General features: G+C 41.3%; 1 protein-coding gene across 1 annotated transcript in view; it reads right to left on the bottom strand.

Annotated features, from left to right (window-relative positions):
* LOC126088549 (leucine-rich repeat and death domain-containing protein 1) overlaps window positions 1-25333 on the bottom strand; it is a 212636-nt gene that overhangs the window by 13932 nt on the left and 173371 nt on the right. The window contains exons 6-7 of the mRNA XM_049906733.1: window positions 10041-10265; window positions 2311-2509 (exon numbers count right to left, since the gene is read on the bottom strand). Of these exons, the coding sequence (XP_049762690.1) occupies window positions 2311-2509; window positions 10041-10265 (424 nt within the window). The remainder of the gene's footprint in view (window positions 1-2310; window positions 2510-10040; window positions 10266-25333) is intronic.

The following is a 25333-nucleotide window of genomic DNA, read 5'->3' as shown; positions in this document are numbered from 1 at the left end:
TGTGAGTAAGATTTTGGAATGAATTATGCTTGCTTTGCAGGGTTCCACTGTATAAAATTCCTTTTAATTGGAAATAAGTAACAATGTTTTGCATAAAGAAACTAACTGTTACTATCTGTTTAACTGATCACAAAAGGAGTTGTTACATTGGAAAAACTGATAAGTCAATCACAGCATTAATATGCTTTACAGTTTACAGGTCATGAAATAACGAAAATTAGCATTTTAGCCAACACATCACATGACAGCCAACAGAATGCCCTCTTGTAAAGTAACTGTGTCCTGTTATTTGTTCCTCCAGAATAACATGACTTTGCTGAACTACCAAATTTAAGTGTAACAATTCAAAGACTTGATTATAACACAAGAGTGAGTACTACTCTGCTGTTACCACAAAACATACTAGCAAAAACAAACAGTACTCATACCTACATCTCAATAAAAAAAAGTAGCAAACTGTGTGAACATGTCACAAGCATGTCAATCAGATTATTTAAGGAAAAACTGCACAGCTTCTTGTTAGCAAACCCTTTCATTCTTTAGAAGAATTTTTACAAATGCCAAATACAGCAATTTAAATAATGTAAATATGTATTTTGTAATACTAACAAGTAAATGGACTGATGAAGTCTACTGCACGCATAAATGCTGAATGACTAACAAACAATCTGTATCTGAATCTGTGAACTGGTCATCCTGCACCAGACTGTACTAGAGAAACAAAATGTACCTTTTTTGCTGCTGAACCATGCACATGTCCCTATGACCATCATAGGTTATTTTATTTAGAGCAAAGAGATTAGGTAGACAAGTTCTGACCTGACCATCACTACATTCACAATTGTTGTTGTTGTGGTCTTCAGTCCAGAGACTGGTTTGATACAGCTCTCCATGCTATTCTATCCTGTGCAAGCTTCTTCATTCCCCAGTACCTACTGCAACCTACATCCTTCTGAATCTGTTTAGTGTATTCATCTTTGTCTCCCTCTACGATTTTTACTCTCCACGCTGCCCTCCAATACTAAATTGGTGATCTCTTGATGCCTCAGAATATGCCCTACCGAATGATCCCTTCTTCTAGTCAAGTTGTGCCACAAATTTCTCTTCTCTCTAATTCTGTTCAATACCTCCTCATTAGTTATGTGATCTACCCATCTAATCTTCAGCATTCTTCTGTAGCACCACATTTTGGAAGCTTCTATTCTCTTCTTGTCTAAACTATTTATCATCCACATTTCCCTTCCATGCATGGCTACACTCCATACAAATACTTTCAGAAATGACTTCCTGACACTTAAATCTATACTCAATGTCAACAAATTTCTCTTCTTCAGAAACGCTTTCCTTGCCATTGCCAGTCTACATTTTATATTCTCTCTACTTCAACCATCATCAGTTATTTTGCTCCCCAAATAGAAAAACTCATTTACTACTGAAACTTCCTGGCAGATTAAATCTGTGTGCCCGACCGAGACTCGAACTCGAGTCAATTATCCTCGTTTTGATTTTGTTGATGTTCATCTTATATCCTCCTTTCAAGACACTGTCCATTCCGTTCAGCTGCTCTTCCAGGTTCTTTGCTGTATCTGACAGAATTACAACGTCATTGGCAAACCTCAAAGTTTTTATTTCTTCTCCATGCATTTTAATTCTTACTCCGAATTTTTCTTTCAGAATACAGAATTTATTTATATGAGATTTTTTGCTTCAGATTATCATTTCTGACATCTCAAAGAATACTCATCTTTCCTTCTAGGAGTCCACACAGGTAGAGACAATCCAAAATGATAAGTGGCCAAATTAATAAATTTTAATAAGCTTGGTATGGTACTAGATATTGTTTCTTGTGATGTGTTGATGACTGCCTTCTTAGTAAAATATTATATGCAGAGTCAAAGTTTGGGAAATATGAAGTAAACCATGAAGGAGAGCATATCATAATGTCGAAGATTGGTGAACTCTACACTTTTTAAAGGTAAAACAAAGAGATTTTACTGATGTGATCAAAAACTTTGAAATGTGTTTAATGCTTTTATGAACAAAGGGTGAAAAAAATGTAAACATATTGTCTACATTGTCATCAATATGAATCAAATGATGATTTGCAGTAGACAATCTAAAATCAATAAATTTGTCTTGTTACCTGATACACATGTATAATGGAGCACGTATTGTTTTCTCTCTCTCTCTCTCTCTCTCTCTCTCTCTCTCTCTCTCTCACACACACACACACACACACACATGCACACACACACACACATGCACACACATACAAAATCTTGTATATATAATTAAAAGTTTTCTTCTTACCATCAACATATATCCTAAGGGTGTCATAAACACCAAACCTTCGACACCTAGTGTGTGCTATAAGATCCTGGCCGACGGTTTGTATCTGGTTGTGTGATAAATCAGCCCAACACAGAACTGGAAGTCCATGGAAGTCTTTTTCTAGGGCCGTTAGCAAGTTATTTGAAACATACAGAAACTCCAAAGCTGGAAGAACAGTCTGAAATAATAGGAATTTGCATTTGATAAAATATTAGAAATAATGCATGATCTTTACAATCACAATGATGATAAACATCACATCTATAATTTTTACAATAGAAATTATCATATCTGACAAAAAAAGTTGAAATGTTTCAAGCTGAGACTTGAGAAAGTGTAAATGACTTTTTTTCCATGGCATCATTCGTGAGACCATGGCAGATGAACACTCAGGATATTTATTGACTATTCATAAATGAATTAGTCATGTAACTTTGTTTTAGGTCTTCAGTCCAAGGACTGGTTCCTTACAGCTTTCACTGTTAGTCTACCCTGTGCTTGCACCTTCATCTCTGCGTAGCTACTATGACCTACATCCATTTGAACCTGCTTTGCATGCTCAAAGCTTTGATCCTCATTGATGGAAAAGACAACACAACACAGATTTTAAGCTTTCAGACAAAGTCCTTCTTCCATAGTAGAACACTCACACACAGTCACGCATCTCACATACACACAAAGTGTCCACGGGCAATGGTCACATGTGAGAGAGCTGTGAGGATGCGTGTATTTTATCCACCCTGGGAACAGGGCTTTGTCCAAAAACTTAAAGTATTTGTAGTATTCCATTTCACTGTGCTGACTGTGATTCGATTCCTTCACTATATGGTGAGGAGCAAACTATCCTTCCCAAATTGTTGTTATTCCATCATGAGATTTCCATTCTTTAATACCCCTTTACAATTTTTATCTCCCATAGTTTTCTTAGATTTTTTTAATGTATGTATATAGCAATCCACTGCACTGACCGTGCAGCTACCAAGGTGCACTTTTCCCAGTTACCAAAGTAACAATTCCTTGAGGCCTCAAAACGTGCCCTTTCAATTGATCTCTTTCTTTTAATCAGATGGTGCCATTAATTTCTTTTCTCCCCAATGCTATTCAGTACCTCTCCAATCTACCCATCCAGTCTTCAGTGTACTTTGAAATCTTCCGTTCATTTTTGTCTGCACTGCTTATCATCCACATTCCACTTCCATATAAGCCTACACTCCATAACTCCATACTTTCAGAAAAGACTAAACTTATATTAGATATAAAAACATATCTCTTTTTCAGAAATTCTTTTCTTGCTATTGCAAGTCTGCATTTTATGTCTTTTCTACTTTGGCTATCATTAGGTATTTTTCTGCCCAAATAGCTAAATTCATCTACTACTTTTAGGACTGACTGTATGAACATCTGACTGAAAGTCAATTCTAAACTTAGTTCAGAAACAGAACCCAGTTTGAGAATCCATGTTGTATAACATTAAACTTGCATCAACTGAACAAGGTTCAGTGTTGAGCTAAGTGAAACTGATTTTTCATAAAGAGTGTGATAATTTAAGCAAGAATATAAAAAAAAGTATTAAGTCTCTATCCTCCAATAAAATAAATCATCTACTTTAAAAAATCTAATGAGAAACAGGAGTCAGAAAGGAAACCAGAGATAAGAGCTTAGTGAAGTAACTCAGAAAAAAATGGTCCAAAATTAATAGAATAGGGAATAATGCTTTCAAATGAGTTAAATGATGCTTCTGTACTGTGTCTGAATAAGCCCTGGTTAAGCGAGGCTGCATTACAAACAGTGAACATAACAATTATGAAATTACAGCCTACACTTATAGAAAGCAATTCCTGTGGGGTGAAACTGTGTCTTTGTCAAAAAAGGAATGGCTTGTAATCAGGATTTTGAAATATCAGCCACAGATTTACAATCACTCAAAACAATTGTAGTATGCATTTACAGATCTCCTGATGGAGATAAGAAATTTTCTGAAGTGCGTGAAAAAATCATCAGTGGTGATTTCAGTATAGACTTTAGCAAACCCCATAAAGTAAGAACAGAACTACTGAAAAACTTTATAGATACAATTAAATATAGAAGATCTGTTCACAACATTACTAATCAATTTTTAATCATTAACATGGCTAATTTTTTAATACACATTAACCATTCATAGTTTGCTATAACTATCATAGTGGTGCAAAAGTCACAAATGCTGCTCTTTGAATGTGCAATACAAAAATTTGTGTGTGTGTGTGTGTGTGTGTGTGTGTGTGTGTGTGTGTTGTGTGTGTGTTTTAGAGAGAGAGAGAGAGAGAGAGAGAGAGAGAGAGAGAGAGAGAGAGAGATTTGTTTGAGATAGCATAAAAAGTTAAGTAAAACAAATAAGTTGTAGTCATATTTTTGTTTGCATTTTGGCGCAGTGCACAGAGACAGTCTTATATAATTGTTTTCATTACTGCATAATTAAGTAGAGTTTATACCTTGTTTATATTTTCAGAAGGTGGTGTAAATTTTAATTTTTTTGGGTCAACAAATTTATGCACATAGTTTGTTGACATATGCAGCTGTGTATAGACCAAATTTTTGTAAACATGCTTTCTTATTTCTTAGTAATTTCATTAAATTATTCTTTTCAATTATTTATCATGTGTGAAAAATGACATATTTACCATACAACTGTTAGTTTTAGGGTGTGCTGTGATGAATACTGTCATTTTATCCATTAGGACAATTGGAATTTTGTGGGAACTGGAAAGGTAAATGAGGTCCTCAATGGTTTTGCAGAATTTGAAATAGAGGTAGGAAGACAGCAGAACAGGAAGGGGAAATTTCTGCCCTTTAGGCTGAATTAAATAAGACTAGGAAGATCTGGACAGGTTAAGGAGACAGAAGGGTAAAGAGTGATATCAGATGTGGCAACAGGTAACAGAAGGAACAGTTATTGATTATGGTTTAATTTCACTTTTGCCATCATTCTCAAAAATTTTAGAAAATGTAATGCACAAGCTATTTCTCAACTATCTGATTGCAAATAATAATACTATTATAAAAGCAAAGGTTTAAATTTATAAATGGTTTCAATATTGAGACAGCTATTTACACTCACAGCAAAAATATACTTAATTTGTTATACAATAAATTACAGGCTATTGATATCGTATGTGATATGTGAAAGATGTTTGAGTGTTTAAATAATAATATCCTTTTAAGTAAATTAGAATACTGTGGCGTAATGAAAATACCACAAAACTGTTCAAATTGTATCTCTTTGACAGGAAATAAAGGATTTAAATTGTATAAAAAGTCCACTATTAAACTATAAATTATCAGCCAACTGGAAACTAATTTCCTGTAACATAAAACAAGTTTCCATCTTACTACCTAACTTTTCTTCTGCATAAATGACGATTTTTTCATCACTAACATTACCAGTTTGTTTTGTTTTCAGTTGATACAAACATTGCAGTAAATAACAAATAAAGTACAGTTTAAGAAAAATACTGTCAATGACATTTTCATGCCCATTAATGAATGGCTCCTTGGCAATTCTTTGTCACTAAAATTTGAGAAGGTGCACTATATGCAGTTCAGGACCTGTAAAGGATTTCATCCATATACTTGTCTGAAATATGATGGCTAGCAGACAGAAAAGGCTGATGGTGTTAAATTCTTGGGATTAAATCTTGATGATAAATTCAACTGGGAGGAGCACACCACAGAACTGCTTGAAGAGCCTAAGCAAATCTTGCAATGCAGACTGATATAAAAATTTAAAAACCTCGCGCACTTTGCCTACTTTCATTTGATAGCATCATAAAGGGTCATCTTTTGGAGCACTTTATTAAATCAAGCTAAAATTTTCCAATTCAAAAGGTGTGTAATATGGTCAAACAATGGAAACGCCAGATAGGAATATCAATACATGTGGGTGTCATTTAATTGTGCCTATCTACAACTTTACATGTCTTTTTTATGATATGTAATATGAATTATTTGTGGCATTAACCCAAGAATATCCTGCAGAAGCCTGATCAAAGAATTAGGGCTTCCAAATATATTTATTTATTAACCATGAAAAATATATCTATTTTTCAAACCTAAAACTCAATTCATTGAATCAATATGAAAAACGACTGATCTTCAGAGAAATTTAATACAAATCATATGCAGTCCATTTGACCAAAATGACCATATAACAGCTTGAACACAAAAAAATGTATGTGATTCCAACAAAACAGACAGTCAACATATCATGCTTGACAATAAAAGTGAAGCACACAAATGGGGAACAGGAAATGAAATAAAGTTTCAAGGGTTGAGAAGGTATGTGATGTTATTTCACTAGTCACAATATCTGTCAAATTTACAAAGAACTTGCCAATATTGGTAAGACATTGCACCCTCTCTGGCGTAGATGCATGCACTGTTTCAGTTGAGAAGTATGTCATAAAGCTGTTATATTCTCCCCTGAAACAAGCTGTGTCACACCTGTTGTAGCTGGTCCTTGATGTCCTGAATACTGGAACTGAGGTAGAGTTGACATCCAAGTTGGTCCCACACATGTTCTATCAGTGACAGACCTGGGGAACTTCCTGGCCATAGGAGGACCTCACCTTCATGCAGATGATTCATAGAGACATGTGCCCTGTGTATACAAGCATTATCCTATTTAAAAATGGAATGACGATACTGTCACATGAGAGGTAACACACGAGCACGCAAGATGTCCACGATGTGCTGTTGTGCTTTCATAGTTCCCTCAATCATTAGCAGTCATGACCTGAAGTCATACTCAATAGTTTCTCACACCATGATGTCAGGAGTAACATGGCTGTGCCCTTCCAAAGCTCTGGATGAATGGAACCTCTCAACAGATCACCACCATACTCACTGATGCTGGTCATCTGAGGTCCAATATAGTGCACAAATGTGATTCTTCACTGGGCACAATCTACATCCACATCTATATTCTGCAAAGCAGAGGGTATGTCCCAATGTATCAGTTATTAGGGTTTCTTCATATTCTATTTATGTATGGAGCACAGGAAGAATGATTGTTTGAATGCCTCAGCGTATGCAGTAACTATTATAATCTTATCCTTGTGGTCCCTGTGTGAGCAATGTCATTGAAACTTTGTTAATAGACTTTTTTTGGGATAGTTTACATCTATCTCCAAGAGTCTTCCAGTTAAATTCCTTCAGCATCTCTTTGACACTCTCCCATGGATCAAAAAAACCGGTGACCATTAGTGCTGTGCTTCTCTGTATATGTTCAATATGCCCTGTTAGTCCTGTTTGGTAGGGGTTCCACACACCTGAGCAATAGATTATAGTCAGAATAGGGGTTAACTCAGCTGTAAATTCAGTATAGACTCTGATAGGGATTCCACCAGGCCCTGGACCTCTGTTCAGTTTTAACAATTTCAGCTGTTTCTCAATACCCCTGACACCAATACTTATTTCATTCATCTTTTCAGTAGTATGAAGATTAAACTGGAACAATTCTCCTGGGTTTTCCTTTGTAAAGGAACATTCACAAATGGAGTTAAGCATTTCAGCCTTTGCTTTGCTACCATCTGTTTCTGTCTCATTCGCTATGCTCTGTTTTGTACCTATTATGCAGTAATCTCTGTTTCTTTAGAAGTTTCTTTACAGTGACTGTATACTATGGAGGCTCCCTCCCATCATGAACTGTTCTACTGTGTACTTACCTATCCAATGCATGGTCAACTATGCTTTTAAACTTGAGCCATATTTCCTCTATGTGCTCCTGCCCTGTGCTGAAAGTCTCAAGTTCCTCACTGTGATATGAAATTAGTGATTTTTTTTATCTAGTCTACTGAATGTATATCTTTCTGCTTGTTTTAGTTGTTCTTTGTACTCTGGTAATCACTGTTGCCACAACTATGTCATGGTCACTCCTCAAAAGGTCAGGTCTATTTGTTGCTATTAGATCCAATATCTTCCCATCATGAGTAAGGTTCTTAACTATCCGTTCTAGATAGTTTTCAGAGAAGACATTTACTAATGTTTCACAGGATGTCAGCAAGCCCAACACTAACAAAACTGTAATTTTCCCAATTAAGTGCTGGGTGATTAATGTCTCCATTGATGATTAAAGTATGACTGGGGAACTTCATACAAGTGAACTGAGGTTTTCTTTAAAGTTTTTAGTTACATCAGGAGATGAGTCCTGTGGATGATAGGAGGACCCAATTATCATTTTATTCTCTCCCTTGATACTGAGTCTTGCTCAAACAATCTCACATTTAGCTTCAATTTCTTTCTCGTTGGTTTTGAGTTCCCAGTCTGCTGTGACCAGTATACCTCCTCCATTTCCCATTTGCCTATCCTTTCAGTATATACTTAAATTTTACCCACAAATCTTGCTGCTATCAATTTCACACTTCAACCAGTCATCAACAGTCAATGCTGCCCAGTCATGGCACCAATCCAAACACAGCCTTTTGTGTTGTGGTGTTAATAGCAGCCTACACATGGAATGGTAATTCCCTAATCAGCTGCTGCTACTCTCTGACTAATGGTGTGAGATTACAAAGAATATTGCAGGAACTCCATAACTTGTTCTCAGACAACAGACACAGATGTGAAGATGTTAAGAATGTGCTTGGCGCACAATGTAGCAATCCTCTCTAGTGGTGATCAGATGTAGTTGACCAGAATCTGAATGACAAGTATGCCTGTCCCCACATTCCCACGCAGTCTGACACTGGGCCACTGTCACAGAAAAATGTATCAAAAATATGGATACTGCCTGATTTGACCAGTCAACCAAATAGACACCCACTATGATTGTCCTTTTGGGTCTATCAAGTGCTGGTAATACTATCTTACATGAGTATGTGGCATCTTCATGTGCCTCACAGTGATCACTCAACATGTGATGATATTCATGCCCCTAATGTGACCTACCAGACCCAGTAACAACGTTAAACATGAACAACTGTTATGCACTCTGGTGGCTGTTCTACCTGGTACTGGGCATTCCTTTAATCTGCCAATGTTATGAACATGTACGAAGCTAATTTTATATCTAACCATGTCTTTTGGGTGCTTCACTTTTTTGTCAGGCAGTGTAGATGCAATAATGCTTCCTAAGACCACTGTAAGTTAAAGATAATGAATAATGCAGGAGATCAGGTGATTAGATTATGGTATGCTAGAAAGATTTGTAGATCATAAGGCTACTGGAAAACAAGCAGGAAAATTATAGAACAAGAAAAATTATAAAATTTTAAATTGTGTAATAGAAACAAAACTATGTCATAGACACAGAAAATTAGGTAATAAAACAAATGCATAAGAATCTTATGGAACAGTATTATCTTACCTTTTATCCGTATCAGGTTACAGTTCATTAAAATAAAACTCATTAATGATGTCTTCTGCAGACCCCTTGTCTAGGTCTCAAACAGAAGACTGACAAAGCTTTATAACTAAAATATAGTACAGTAATTATATTTATAAAAAAGGGATCTTTATTACTTATTAAACTAATTTAACATTAGCTTCAGAGCAGATATATCTTGTTATCTATCTCTCTACTACAAGTAGTACCAAATCAGAGATCTGATGATAAATATTAACACTTTGTTATCCCCCCCCCCCTCTTCTTCATATTCCCCCTTGTCAACCCATGGCTGTATTTATAAATCATAGACTATACATATATATTCTCAGGTAAAAGTAGGACATACCTTAGACGTTTCTTCTAAAGTAGTGAGTCGATTGAATGAGATATCCAATACTTTCAGTTCATCCAGGTTGATAAGATCATCAGGAGAAATGGTTTCAATTAAATTATGGCTTATATTTAATTTCTGTAGGCCATGAAGCCCCATCAGGGATCCATCCAGCGCTGTGAGTAGATTGTATTCTAACCTAAGTTCAGCTACTCTTGTTTCCAGCTCCACAAGGTTTTGCTGTAATTGTTATTTAGTTAAATAATATATTGCAGACAGTATATTGAATGGACAGTGAAATTAAATTTCTCATCTTATTTGAATATATTACAGTTGCATTTTATTAATAATATTAGTTGAGTTAAATGAGTAAGAGAATGACATCTTATGTTCTCCCAAAGTTTAGGAGACAACAAAAATTTCATGGTTTTACTATGGTATTTTAACATAATCCCAACATTCTCAAAGGTCTGATGTAGTACTTATGAGTATTTTATTTGAAGCAACTCAAAAGAAGCCATTGGAATAATAAATGGAAATAAAACAAGACAGTCATGCAAACCCTCCTTCACAGCACATAACATACAAGTGGTGCATAAAAATGTGGGAATACCAAAAACATAACACTTTACCAGGCCTAATACAGCATAGAAAAACCACTGACATTCAAAACAGATTCCTGTCATCTCAGAAGGATAACTGTATGTCCTGCTTTGTTTTCAAGGGAATCTTATACCATTATTTCTGCAAAATATTTGCAAGTTCAGGTACTGATGATGGAGGTGGATAGCAATCATGTGGCTCAATAATATTGAGATTTGATGACTGTGGTGGTCAGGAGAGGTGCTCACAAAACCAATCCTGGCCAATGCAAACTATGTGAACAGGAGCCCTATCATCTTGGAGCACAGCATCATTAATGAGGAACAAACACTGTATCATGGGACGGGTCTGATCAGTCAAAGTGGTCACATAATCTTTGGCAGTAATGCTTCCTTGCAGAACACCCATGGAGGCAGTGGAATATTGCTGCCCAACTCATCACCAAACCACCTACACATTTCATTCTTGGCACATAAATTCAACCATAAGTTGGATACAGTGTGAAACATGCCTCATCTTACCAAATGACTTTTTTCCATTGTTCCATAGTCCAGGTTTTATGAATTTTGGCACTATGTTTTCGTATTCGGGCTTTTGCATCATTGATGTGTGGTTTTGGAATTCCAGCTTGCCGTGCAATTCCCAGGTTTTGGAGCTCCCATCACATTATTTCAGTGCTGAAGGGATTCATGAGTGTGACATTCAGTTCTGCAGTGACCTTTGCAGCTGTCATCCTCTTATTTTTCATCACAATCCTCTTCAATGACCATATGTCATAATCACTCAACACAAACTTTCACTCATGTTGTAATTTAGCAGATGATGTGTTTCCAGTTTTCCTGTGTGCAGTGTAAATCTTTGATATGGTCCTTCTTGAAACACCAAACACTTGACTACCTTTGTTATGGTAGCACCCACCATACCAGAACTAAAAATACGTCCATGTTTGAAGTCACTTAGTTCCAACATAACGCACTTACAACAACACAGAATACTGTTCTGTCCATGACTGACACTTACAACACATTGAGGACATTGCACAGATGTTGTTTGTGGTCAATAGCTGGTCCTACAAATAACAGAATGTGGCAGAAGGGTCCATGCCATAGAGGTTTGAAGCTTTTTAATAAGCTCCTTGTGAAAATAAAAGCTGTTTTACATACAAAGTTGTTTAGACAGTCCCTAAAGTTGTATTTATAGTGTTACTGTTTCTACTCATTGAGTGAACACATGGATATATAAATTACAATGTACAATGTCACACATTTATTACTTTATATATTTGCTACCATAGTTTTTATCACTTTTTAAAGTTATTTATGTGTAACACAATCAATGGATGTATTATTATGTACTGTTTATATTTTTGCATATTAACACTGCATTGGTATTTTCATATTTCACAACCAGTGTCAATTTTGTGCAAAGTTTTCATGTTTATTGGCATTTGTTAGCTACTTAAGGGAAAAGATCCTACACATGATAAATACCAAACATTTTCTGTTGTTACAAGTGCCTTATCTTCATGTGATTTTGTACTGTATATTAATCATTTTTTGGCATCAGCCCATGCCTTTGTAGAAATTGCAATGTAAGATTTTGGGTCTGAATAAATCAATAAATCATACTTGGAAGTGGTAAATTTTGTTGCAATGACAAAATAAAGTTCTATGCAATCAACAGTTATGGAAAGGATAGATTGCTACTCACCATAAAGATGACAAGTTGAGTCGCAGACAGGCACAACAAAAATACTGTTACACATTAAACTTTTGGCTGTAGCCTTCATCAGAAAAGAAAAACACACACTCATTCACATAAACAAGCACACCTCACACAACAACAACAACATCACACACACACACACACACACACACACACACACACACACACACACAACTATTATCTCTGGCTGCTCAGGTCAGACTGAAAATGAAACCTGTCGAATAGGAGAAACAATCCCTGGTGGAGTGGGAAAGGGGGGAGATAGCAGGACACGTGGGGGGGACAGTGATCCTGGCAGAGTGTTCAGGGCAGACAAGGCTCTCTGATGTATCATCAGGAGGCAGTGAGAGAGGCAAGGAAAGGAAAACAGTGTGCGGAAAGGAGAGAAGCAGAGAAAGGGAAAAGATCAATGGATGCAGTGGCAGAGAGCAGTGCAAAATGAAGGTGAGGGGACATGAGTTGGGAGGGGCTGATAGACGTCATATCAAGCTTGTTGAACACTGGCATTCAAATTACCTTCCGCTATCCATGATGATGTGGAGTGTAGAACCAAAATGAGCTATCCACATACTCATGAATGCTCGCACTATGTTTCAGCTGAGATGTCAGGAACTGGTGTTGTCTCTGGCCAGTAGCGATGATAGTTGAAAGATACTGCTGGGTGTCAGAGGTGAGAAGGGGACCAATAATGTCAATATAGATGTGAGTGAAACTCCCTATAGCCTTAGGGAAATCACTACCAGAAGCATGGGCATGCCAGCCAACCTTACTGCACTGACTAGAACACAGCAATGGGCCCAGCTGTGGCAGGCTGAGTGGAAGCACGCCACATGTAACAATGGGTAACAAGCCTGGTAGTGGTCTTAATGCCAGGTAACACAGGTTGTGGATGCTGTCAACGGCCTGCTGGCAGAAAGTGAGTGGTAGGAAAGGTCATGACTTGCCTTTGGAGGTGCCACAGAACAGTTTTGTATCTGTGTCAGTGATAGGGACATGATCCAATCAGAGATCAGTGTTTGAGGCATGGCACTAAGAGTCCAGCCCTGTAGCAGCCTCTTGTGCTGCAGCAAGTGTGGCAATATCAATCCAGCCAGAGATGCTAGTGACTTGTAATAGACAATCAGCAACATTCTTGAGGTATGCCAAATGTATGTGCTGAACTGAGAGACGTATTTGAATTCACAGAATAGTTTGGTAAGAAGTGATTGCTGGTCTGCTGAAAGGTGTATGTGATGGGTTTGTGATGAGTAAGTATCATAAAGTTCCTAGCCTCCACTGATGGGTGAAAGTAACAGATCACCTTGTAGGTGGCAAGCATCTCACTGTCATAGGCACTCCACTGATGTTTTTTAGGTGTGAGCTTCCTTGAAAACAAGGCCAGCAGTTGCCATGAACCATTGCATTGTTGCTGCAAGGCAGCATTTGAGGTGTTCTGGCTGGTGTTGATCACCAGTGCCAGCTGGGTGTCAAGTGTTGAGTGAACCAGAAGTGCAGCATCGGCGAGGCTGTCCGTGGCAGCAGTGAAGGCAGCATGAAGGTCTGCCCAAGGGGTAGGACAATTGCCCTTAGTGTTAGGACCAGAGAGAGCAACTGTAAGTGGCCCTTGATAGGAGGATGTGCCAAGGAGGTGACGGTGGTAGAAGTTCAGTATCCCAAGGAACCAGAGGAGTTCTTGAAAAAATTGTGAGTTTGTAATTTCCCAAATAGCCATATCATTTTCCAGGAGGGGAATGATGGAGTCTGCACAGATCTGGTCATCCTGAAATGTCCCCTGGGAGGCACCAAAGGTGCATTTGGAGGGGTTAATGATAACCCTGAAATCGTTCAGCTGTTGAAACACTGCAGACAGATGTGCACAGTGTTGTGGCAGTGAAGAATAAAATACCAATATGTCATCAAGACACGTGAAGTAAAAGAGCAGGTCATGTAGCACACTGTTGATGAATTGTTGTCATGTCTGTGTAGCATTCCGGACACCCTATGTCATGTAAAATGATACGAAGAGCCAAAAGTGCAAGTTAATTACTGTCTTTGGGACATCTTTCATGGTGACTGGTATTTGTGTGAATCTTTATGCAGCTAAAGACACTGAACACTTAAGCACCACTGAAGGCATGGCTGAAGTCATGAAGGTCTGCAATCTGATATCTATCTGGGATAATGCATGCATTAAGAGCATGATGATCACCAAAGGGTCACAAGATGTGTCTTTCTTTGGTACAAGTTTGAGATGACAGGACCAGAGACTGTGCAAATGACCAATAATGACATCCTGAAGCATAGCCTCAAATTTGGCTTTAGCAGCAGTAAGTCACTCCGGTGCATGGTATCGTATTCTGTTGAGAACTGGAGGCTAGGCATTGTGTGGATATGAAGGACTGTGTTGTGCAATACCTCTCATGGTGCTCCGGACAGACATGTAATGAAATGGAAAACAGTCAAGAAGCTCCTGGTACTGCCCTACATCAATAGCATGGATGACCTTCAGCACCAAGTATTGCACAGCATGACGAAACTCAATAGCTGAGCAACTGGAGTCCGTGATGATGAGACAAGAGCCACCAATGTCAGTGAGAAGCCAAAATGTGCTCAGAAATCAACACCAATGGTTGTCTCTATGACATCTGTGATGGTGAATTGATAGCTGAAGATGCGGTGCAGTCCTAGGTCCAGTTGCATTGGATAGACACCACAGATGGTGACAGATGAGTTGTTGGCAGCTGACAGCCGAAATGGTGTTGTTGGTCAACACACTGGTAGCAGCATGTATGGATAGACCTGCAGGTTGGAACCAGTGTCTATAAGGAAATACTGACTACCTTTCTGTCTGAGATGAACAAGTGCTTTGAAGCAGCATGGCATTTGTGCACACTCACTTGTGGATGCTGCTGGCATTTGGGTTGTTGCCTGGAGGGCAGCAGCAGGAAGCTTGCTTGCCACATGTGTGGTGGTACCAACACATAGCGGTTTGGTCTTCTGCATTGCAATGGTTTAAGGTGTGCCGGTGAAGGTTTGGTGGTGTGGGAACAGCAGCTCATTGGGCGCAAAGATCAGATACTTGACCATGAGGGCTTCAACCTGGGCTGAAAGCAGCTGGAGTTCCTGGGGGAGCCATGGTGGGCACCGACACATTGCAGTTCATTGTGATGGTAGCATAGTTGTCATGTCAGAGGCGACACTGCTAGTAGCAACATGAGTTGAACCTGAAGACAGGGCCACAGAGAGGACTTTGACCACTGTGTTGCCAAGACCACTAATTGTTGCAGTAAGAGTGATTGCTGAGTTGTGAGGATGGCACATGCCTGAATAGGCAGCCAATTCAGCCAAAGTACATGAAGCAGTTCATCTGGTACTGTGCCAGTGTTGACCATGCTGTGTAGGTGGCAGGGGTGCCGTGACAGATTTCTGAAATCTGTTTCATTGCTTGTAATAACCCATCAACATATGCTCTCAACTGAAAATATGAAGAGGCAATGTGTGAGCTTCCTTTTGAGATGATGGTGTGGCTTGGTTGGTGAAAGTACAGTGATGATGTTAGCAACCTCAATAGTACAGCACTGTTCAAGTTGGATGACAACATTGACAACATAACTGTACTTTGTATGTTCCAATATCATGCCAGGGCAATGGAAGCTGGACTCGACCTGCATGAATCAGAGGGCTGGGTGGGTAGGCCAGAAAGGTGGCACCCAGGCGGTATCAACGGAAACTATAGAATGCAGCTCACTGGATGATGATATAGCAGCAATGTCAGCAGCAGTGGTGTGATCAGCGGAAATGATGTTGATGTACCATGCACGCAAAGCAATTGGTCTGTGCAAACCACTTTGGCATAATTTACATAAGAAGAAGAATAGGTATGTGCAGGTACATGAAAGACACAATTGTCGATTAACAGTTACTGATTGCATAGTTAGTACAAGAAGCTAGACACAGAAATGTTCGCACTGTCTCTGAACATTACCCATTGTGCGGATGATCACTTAGTCACTGAACAGGGCCTGGCACTTCAGCAACCACTGAAGATACTAAAAAGTCTGATGCTTGGGCAACAACTGAAATCACAGCATATCCCATCACACAAGCAACTACACTATCCATCACGCGGGTGATCACCAAATCATAAAATGTCCTGTCACACAAGCAAACACCGGTAATGTGGCCTTTTGACACACAGCTATCTTAGCATTTCTGTAAGCCCCAAGCTTGCAACAGTCATATGCATAGCAGAAAGTTTCTCCCTTGACATGTTACTTCCATCTCTAGCTGTCAATCCTGCCATGTGACCAGATACCTGCACACCACAGTCACCAGCTACTGGTAGAGAACAATAGCTAAGTCAACAGTGAGAGTTCCACTGACCTAGCCTCAACCAGTCTCCTTCTCCTCGCGGCATCAATATCAGCTCCCAATCGGCACTCACACCACTATGGACATACCAAGCGGTTAAGCATACCATGAAGTCATGAGAGAGACCTGTGCTACCCTGTCTCTACCCTGCTGCACAGCTGCGTGTGTAAATGGTGGTTTGTATCACATCTTCTGCTGAAGACTATTAATTCTGCACCTTGAGTAGCAATATTTTTGCGCTGGTGAAACTCGAGGATGAGACTGCCACCTTGCTTGGTATCCTCCTGTTCTACTGCATCATGCCTTTTTCCATACCAAACATGCAAACGAGTGACTTTATTCAGAATTGATGAATTTCAAGACTATTTCATGTGTCTGTTTGTACTTGCATAATCAGTGATAAGATGTGTTGCTTGACCATGTGTAAACATTATTCTTTCTGTGGTGTCTACCCTGCCTTGTTCTACCGTTGGGTAATCAATTTAAAGATTAGGTAAGGAAACAATTCCAAACTGATGACCCGACAATAGAATCCATCAACTTAATTTCCTATTTCAACACGGTGTTGGCCATGTTGTTCCTTTAGCACTCGTTCTACTCTTGTGCATGTGCACATCCCATTAGCATTTACATGCTACAGATGCAAATATTTCGCATCACAAGCCATCTGTTATGTATGTTTTGGCATCCTTCATGCAGCCTAACGCCAAAGGCATCCCCCTCCATCCAAACTGATTCCTCACTGCACACGGCAGCTGCTCTGACATCAAACAACGTAATCACCGACTGACCACGTGCCTTATGGAACTGGAATACAGCAACCCCAACCTGCAACATGCAACTCCTGGTAATGCTACCATCACTGGCCCAGCCACCAGCGCCCGACTCCAGGCCAACGCTCTGCCACCATCCCTCCCTGCCTTCATACACTGACTCCCATTGCCCCGCATGTCACTGCCACTCTGTCTGGCCATGCCATGGCTCACATACTGCCCTTCAATTCACAGGACATGGACCTGTGGTTTACCTTGGTGGACATCATCTTCACCTGTTGTGGCATCACCTAGGACGCCATCAAGTTCACAATGGTGAGCAGTCGGCCAAGCTGACACATGCATTGGAGGTCTGTGACACCACAACTGCTACAAGACTCTCTGGTGCTACCTCTTGACAGAACACATTCCATCCTAAATGCAGCATGTCCGGGTCCTCCTTTCTGTCGAGCAGTGCAGGGACTGGAAACTCTCACAATTCCTGCCTCACCTTCAAAGCCTGACAGAGCTACACATGGTCTCCAATGGTTTCCTATACAACTTCTGGCTGTCTCACCTCCTGGCCAAGATACAGACAGCTGTGGAATCTCACGCTGACCTCTCCCTCACTGAGCCGGCCGCGGTGGCCGTGCGGTTCTAGGCGCTGCAGTCCGGAACCGCGGGACTGCTACGGTCGCAGGTTCGAAACCTGCCTCAGGCATGGGTGTATGTGGTATCCTTAGGTTAGTTAGGTTTAAGTAGTTCTAAGTTCTAGGGGACTGATGACCTAAGATGTTAAGTCCCATAGTGCTCAGAGCCATTTTTTCCCCCTCACTGATGCCCCCAGCCTCATTGCTCTGGTCCACAAGATGCTGGCCTCCCCGCCTGCAACTGCCACTGCCACATGCCAGACCTACTGGCACAGCCAGTAGGATGTCACTCTGCCAACCACCCCATTTCGATCCCCCCCCCCCCTTGCTGCTCAATGCACTGCTAATGACATCACCAGCCACTCCTGTCCCCACTGCCCTGCAGCACAGCGCACAGCAGCTGGGAGTATATGACATCCTCGCTCACCACAGTGCTGCCTTGCTTGAATCTGATCATCACAGTCCACACAGCTCCAGCCACTAGCACAATGATGACTACCAAAGCTGCAGCCAAAGCCAACCTGCTGTCACCTCTCGCAATACAGTTGGGCTCTGCTTGTATCAAGAGCATTTCACCCAAACACCGGCAGCCCCTGGGATTAAGCATGCCCAGTTGTTGCTTGATCTCCCAGCACTTGTTTGTCCATGATACTTGTCCTGTCACACCATTCCTGATTAACGGAGTCTCTCAGTTGTCTATCTTCCTGTGGTGGCCCGTACAGCACCCTAGCACCGCCTCAGTCATCCTCCCTATGACAGTGAACAATTTCATGACTGCCAGCTATGGCATACATGACTGCTTCCTCGACCTCAGCCTGCAGTGGGACTTCCCCTGGACCTTCACCATCCTTGACGTCACTGACTCGATTAGCAGAGCAGCCTCCATCAGATACTATTGCCTGCTTCCTGATGTTGCAAGCTGGCACCTCACTGACAGTGACACAGGGAGGTCAACAAAGTGCACCACTCACTTTGCTGTGGCATATTCTGGCCCCTCCACTACATCAACATCACCTCTGGAACACCTATCTTCTGCTGCCCAAGATGCTTACCACCACACAAATTCAAGTTCACCACGGCTCAGTTTGACAATCTGCTGCCATCAGGTAATCAACTTGTACATTAGATAAGGACAATTCGAACACCGATGACCCAAAAAAGGACTCCATCAACTTAATTTCCTATTTCAGCATGGTGTTGGCCATCTCATTCTATTAGAATCATTCTGACTCTCAAGCACAAGCACACCCCACCAGCAATTTCAGTTTTCTTGCTATAGACAAAAGTGCTTCACATCACAATCCATTTATCTTGCATGTTTTGGCATCCTTTGTGCTACCTAGTGCTAATGGCATCCTCCTCCACCACAATCAATGTCTCATCAAATGCAGCTGCTGCTCCAGCACCACACAAAGTCATCAGGCTCAAGATGGCTCTTGGCACCCATGAGGAACTAAAATAATGCACCATCCCCTACTGATACCTGGTGCCATTCTTATGTGGCTGCAGCTAAACACTGGCTGGAGCTACAATTTTCAGCAGGATTGACTGTTCCAAGGCTTTCACCCAGATACTGGTTGCACCCAAGTACATCCAGAAGACTGCCATCATCACACCATTTGGACTCTATGAGGGCACCTTTATGATGTTCAGATTCCATAATGCTGTCCAAATGTGGCGGTGTTTCTTGGTTGGCATGTTGCGAGGCTTCCCTGCTGTTTCACCTATCTGGACAACATACTCAAGTTTTCAGTGATGCTAAAGAGGCACTGCGAGCACCTCTGCGATATTTTCGAACACCTCCAAGATGTCAGCACCATCATCATCAACACAGCAAAATGTGTTCTCAGTGCTAGTGAGGTGGTATGCTTGGGCCATGTCATCTTCTCCACCAGCTCACGTCACCTGCCTGACAAGGTACAAGCCATCCTCGATTTCCCGTGCCCAGAGACATTCAAGGGCCTCCACTGCTTTCTCAGAATGTTAAACTTCCTCTGCCATCATCTGTGGGTTGTCACTGTTATGCAGGAGCCTCACACCACTGCCCTCCATGGCGAATGAACAAAGGTGAACAAGCTGGTGCCCTGGATGCCGCAACTGGAAGACACCATCTCTATTGTACACCTGCTCCACCACCTCATTTGCCATTGTAGTCAATGCCAGCCAGACAGCCATCAGTTCCTGCCTGCAGCAGCATGCCAGCAACAACTGACGGCTGCCAACTTTCTTCTCCAGCAAGCTTTCTGCTGCTCAAGAATGCTGGGGTGCATATAAAAGAGATCTCCTCACCATCTATGAGGCAATCAAATACTTCCGGTCATCAGTGGAGGTCTACTCCAAACACAAGTCCATAAAGTTTGCCCTTGCAAAAGTATTCAACCAGTGCTTCCCAATCAAATTCATATCCAAATTTACTGCCGACATACATCACATCACCAAAACTGACAATGTCATTGCCGACTACCTCAGCTGCACCTGCACCATTATCTCACCCATGGATTAGGAGGCACTTAGCACCACCCAGGTGTGTGACCCACAACTCACCCACCTCTGCCTGGATGTCTTTCCTGGACTCCAACTTATGCCAGCTGCAAGCTCAGACAACAATATCTGGTGTGAATATTCACTGGCTCACTGAGTCCATTTCTGCCCACTGCTGTCCACGAGGTCCCATTCGAATGGCTGCATAACCTGGTACACCCCTCTGTGTGTGCGTCTGCTGCACTGATGATGCAGTGTTTCATGTGTCCAGGTGTTCAGAGGGACTGCAGGACGTGGGTCAACACCTGACTCGGCTGCCACATACATGCCCTGTTGCCACCTATCAAGATGCTTTGCCCATGTTCATGTTGACCTCATCAGCCCTCTGACTTCTTCTGACTGCTGTCATTACCTCCTCACCATGGTGGACAGTTTCACCTGCTGGCCTGAGGCAATGCCAATACCCAACATCACAGCCACCATAGTAGCTGCCACCTTCATATCCACACTGATCGCCCATTTTAGTTGTCCACACCACGTCACTATGGGCCACGGACACCAGTTTACATCCACCAATTTCAAGTGGTAACAGACCTCTGTGGCACTGACCTCCACCTGGCATCAAGCTACCATCACCTGCCAATGGTTCCATCGTACCCTGAAGATTGCTCTCGCCTGCCACAACAACAGGTACACCGTGAGATGTCTGCCACTGACCTAATTTATGTCCAACTGCTTGCCATCCCAGGGGACTTCCTGGAGCCCACCACCTGCCCATGGATGATGTCATCCCTGAGTTCATTGTCTACTTGCTGGACTGCATGGCTCACTTGCAACCTACCCTGACCCAGTGCCACAGTGAACACAGAGAACTCATTCACAGCAACCCACATCATGCACATACACTATGCTGTGCATCGGTGCTCACCAGTCCCCACTTCATCTGCACTACTCTGATTCCCACAGGGTTCTGAAGTGGGACTACAAGACATTTATGTTCCAACTCCATGGCATTCCTACCAGCATTCTGATTAACAGGCTCAGGCCTGTCTATATACTGCCCAGTCCCACACCACCCAGCCTGATTGCCATCCTCGTCAACATCCCACAGATGCACGCTGCCAGACACACCTCTGAACCAAGCACCCCATCTGCTGGAGACCCCTCAATGCCGGCATACCCCACCATAACTGAGGACACCATGGGAAACCCACCATGCTATGCTGGGGCCTCCCTGACTGCCCGGCTGTTGACAACATAGATGCCAGCCCCCCCTCCCCCCCTCGCACAGTGCCAGGCACGTGCACTTTCAGCTGTCAAATGTCAAATGAGGCCATATTTCCTCACAGCCAATCAGCAATGATGCTGTGCCCTTGCCTCAACAGCACCGTGCTGGCAATAGCCCCCAGTGCCTGCCCACCACTGTGTGCATGGCATTGGATACAGGCTCAGGGCAACATGGCCTGGGTTCCCCTCCCCCCCCCCCCCCCGACCCATGCACACTGGTGGCTTACTCATCACTTGCATCAGCTGCCAGTCCTGCACTGCTATTGGCTGCCATGCAGCAGACCAATGCTACTAACAGTTGGCCGCCCCGCCCACTTCACACTCACTGCCCTTAAGTCTGCCACCTGCCCCCGTCACATGACCGGCAACCACAGCATCAACACCACTGCCTACATCCTCATTGCATGTACACATGTACAAGACATGAAACCCACTGGTACCAGCCTTCAGGTGAGGGCGGGAAGGGGGGGGGGGGGGGGGGACAGTGTGGTGACCTTTTTCCACACAACTACCTCAGCAGTTCCATACGTCTTTAGCTCACAACGGTCTTCTGTTACGACAGTGAGTTTCTGCCCTTGGTATTACTTCTGTCCCAAGCTGTTGATTCTATCCTGTGACCAGATACCTGCACACTATGGTTGCTGGCTAGCAGGAGAAAACAATATCTTGGGCCATAGTGAGACTTCCACTAACCTAGCCTCGACTAGTCTCCTTCTTCTCCTCGCAGCATCAACATAGGTTCCTGCTCTGCACTCACACCACTACACACTCATCATGTGGCAACACATACCATGAAGCATTAAGAGACACCTGCACCATGCTGCCTCTACTCCTGTTATGCAGCTGGACATGTAAATGGTGTTTTGTGCCCCTTCTTCTGTCGAAGACTATTAACTCTGCACCTTGCATTGGAATATCGTTGTACTGGTGAAACTTGGGGATGAGACTGCCAACTTGCTCAGTGTCTGCCTTTTCTACTGTGTCACGCCTTTTTCCAGCACCAACCATGCCAGCGAGTGACTTTATTCATGGCCCACCTGCATAGAAGCAGTGCCATGCTATGGTTGACACTGTAAGCTCACAGGTTGGCTAAGGCAGTGGTAATTTGGCTGGTTATGTTCCTCCAAGTACTCATGTAATTTTCCACAAATGTCATTAAATTTATTGGCAACGAGAAGGAGAAAGGAGTGAAAGTAGCAGAGAAGGCAACAGAACATGTAAGCAAAATGTTTTAGGTTCAGTAGCTCAATACAAGGAGCAAAGTGCACATAATAAACATTCAATTGGTGATGTGATAAATATGTTATTAGACAGCAGTTTCTGTTATATTATGGACAACAAAAGAAAACACTATCTGTGAGAAACCTCCACAGTTTTTGTTACACTGAGCTGGACTTCAAGGGTAGCAACGAAACTGAGAACAATTGATCTGCCTATGGGATTTGTTTTTAAATGGTATCAGAATAAATGAGTCATTATTTACAAATTAAAGGTCATTGCAAAAAGGGTGTGCTACATAAGATGTTTATCAGAATTAAAGTAAACTGTAGTTTAGATGAAATGTAGAGTTATAAATATTACCATGTGAATAAACATTTGCTTGAATAAACATTTGCAAACAGGCAGTGTGTCTGCCATGCAAAAGTGCCAGTTAATCTTAAATTTGTTGTGCATGCAGGTAATGAAATGGGTTCTGTTATGACTCAAAAGCAGCACACTAAACTAACATTTATAAATGGATAGCAAAAATTTTTTTAAAATATATAGAGGTCAGACTTATTTCTCAGTTACCTCCCAGAAGTATAGTCTTTTTCATAAATCCCCATATTACAACAAGCAGAAGAATAAGTCACTTTTCTCTAGTTCTCTAAAAATGAAATACGAGTCTGGCTGGCAAGTCATCACAAACATTATAATGCATCTAATGAGAGTTGAATATTTGGTATGAGCTAAGTAACTCCAGCTTTCTCTTGTTTATTTCATCAGAAACATTTTGCAAGAGAATGGATTTTTTTGTATCCAATCGCCACTATATGATCCACAGTCATAATATGTCAAGTGTCTAACTCTTGGAACTGGGAGAACTAATGACTGATGTGTTAACTGCTGTGAACTTCGAAGGTTAGAAAAGTGGTATGTCTCATTAAAAATGTGTATGATGAGTACTGGAGAGGAGACACTTTGACAGATAAGGAAATTTAAAATATAATAACATTAATTTGCATGGATTCACATGAAGAGTCATCATTATTCTCCATGCAACAAACCAGCATACATAGCTGAAGAAAGTAGCTCCATCCCTGTGGAAGGTAGTTAAACAGATACTGCCAGCAAAGCATAATAAACTGCTAAAGAAATTTAATATAAATATACCACATGTCTTGTTTCTGTTCTTGTTCTAAATGGGTACTTAAGTCAGTGGCAGTATAGTACAATGCTCAATAGTATTGATCTTTGCTGTACTGGCTGTGTTTCATGCACCATTTCTGTCCCAGAAGTCATAAACTGTAATGCTCAGACAGAAAACACAGCACTAGCTAGGCAGTGTCAAATCTAGTATTAGGTACTGACAGAGTGGTTGGGTAGATATATGCACTTGCAGCTACCTTGTAGATGATCAGCAGTCATCTGTAAATGACAGAAATCCACAAAGGCAGTCACCAACAGATGTGTATGACATGATAGTTTTGGGGAGTACCTAGCAAACACTTCAGGAAAGCTATAAGTAACTTCTAAACCTCTGGCAATAGTTAGTTTAACACCATTCACAGCACTGGCACAAAGGCATGTAGCTTATGAGACCATTCCACTCATGAGAACACTGTAGTGTACATTGTCACTTCCTTTGCCTCCTTTTTCTCAGGTGTAAATGCAATGGTATTACTACCCTGGAAGGCCTTCAGTTCACTTTGCTGGGTAATATATATTTCACGAGAAAAATAAATAAATAAATATAAAAGCTGTTCCTCTTTGTGATATGTGGTATTCCTGACATATTTTGTGGCATGAACAGCAAATATTTTCAATTTGTTACTGGATGTAAGGTCTGCCTGTTATGCAAACACTGCTTTTTCATATAAACACAAACATGTGCCATCATCAGTGGGTATTCTTAATTCAGTTCCATAAAAGGTAGACAGAACTGAAATAAGAAAACCCACTGAGGATGGTACAATGGTTCTGGAATATGTTTGAGCTTATAAGAAAAAATGGTTGGTTGCATAATGGGTGGACCTTATATCCACTAATTTTGTCTACAAACACAGATACTAGAAGAGCAGGGTTTGTAAGTGAATGAATCTGACAACTGGCAGAGTTCTTCTGCCAGGTAATCCTTGCAGTTCAAAAACAGCAGTGGTGGAACTATTGTCAGTAGGTAGGATTACAAGGTTGGGATGAAGTTTAATGTGGTGGATTGTGATTCTCTCTGCAAATGTAGGATTAGTTTACATGTTGGGGG

This window comes from Schistocerca cancellata, chromosome 1, assembly GCF_023864275.1.
Source record: "Schistocerca cancellata isolate TAMUIC-IGC-003103 chromosome 1, iqSchCanc2.1, whole genome shotgun sequence".
Classification (NCBI taxonomy): Eukaryota; Metazoa; Arthropoda; class Insecta; order Orthoptera; family Acrididae; genus Schistocerca; species Schistocerca cancellata.
Note: the sequence above shows the minus strand (reverse complement) of the source record. Positions and strands in the feature narration are given on the sequence as shown.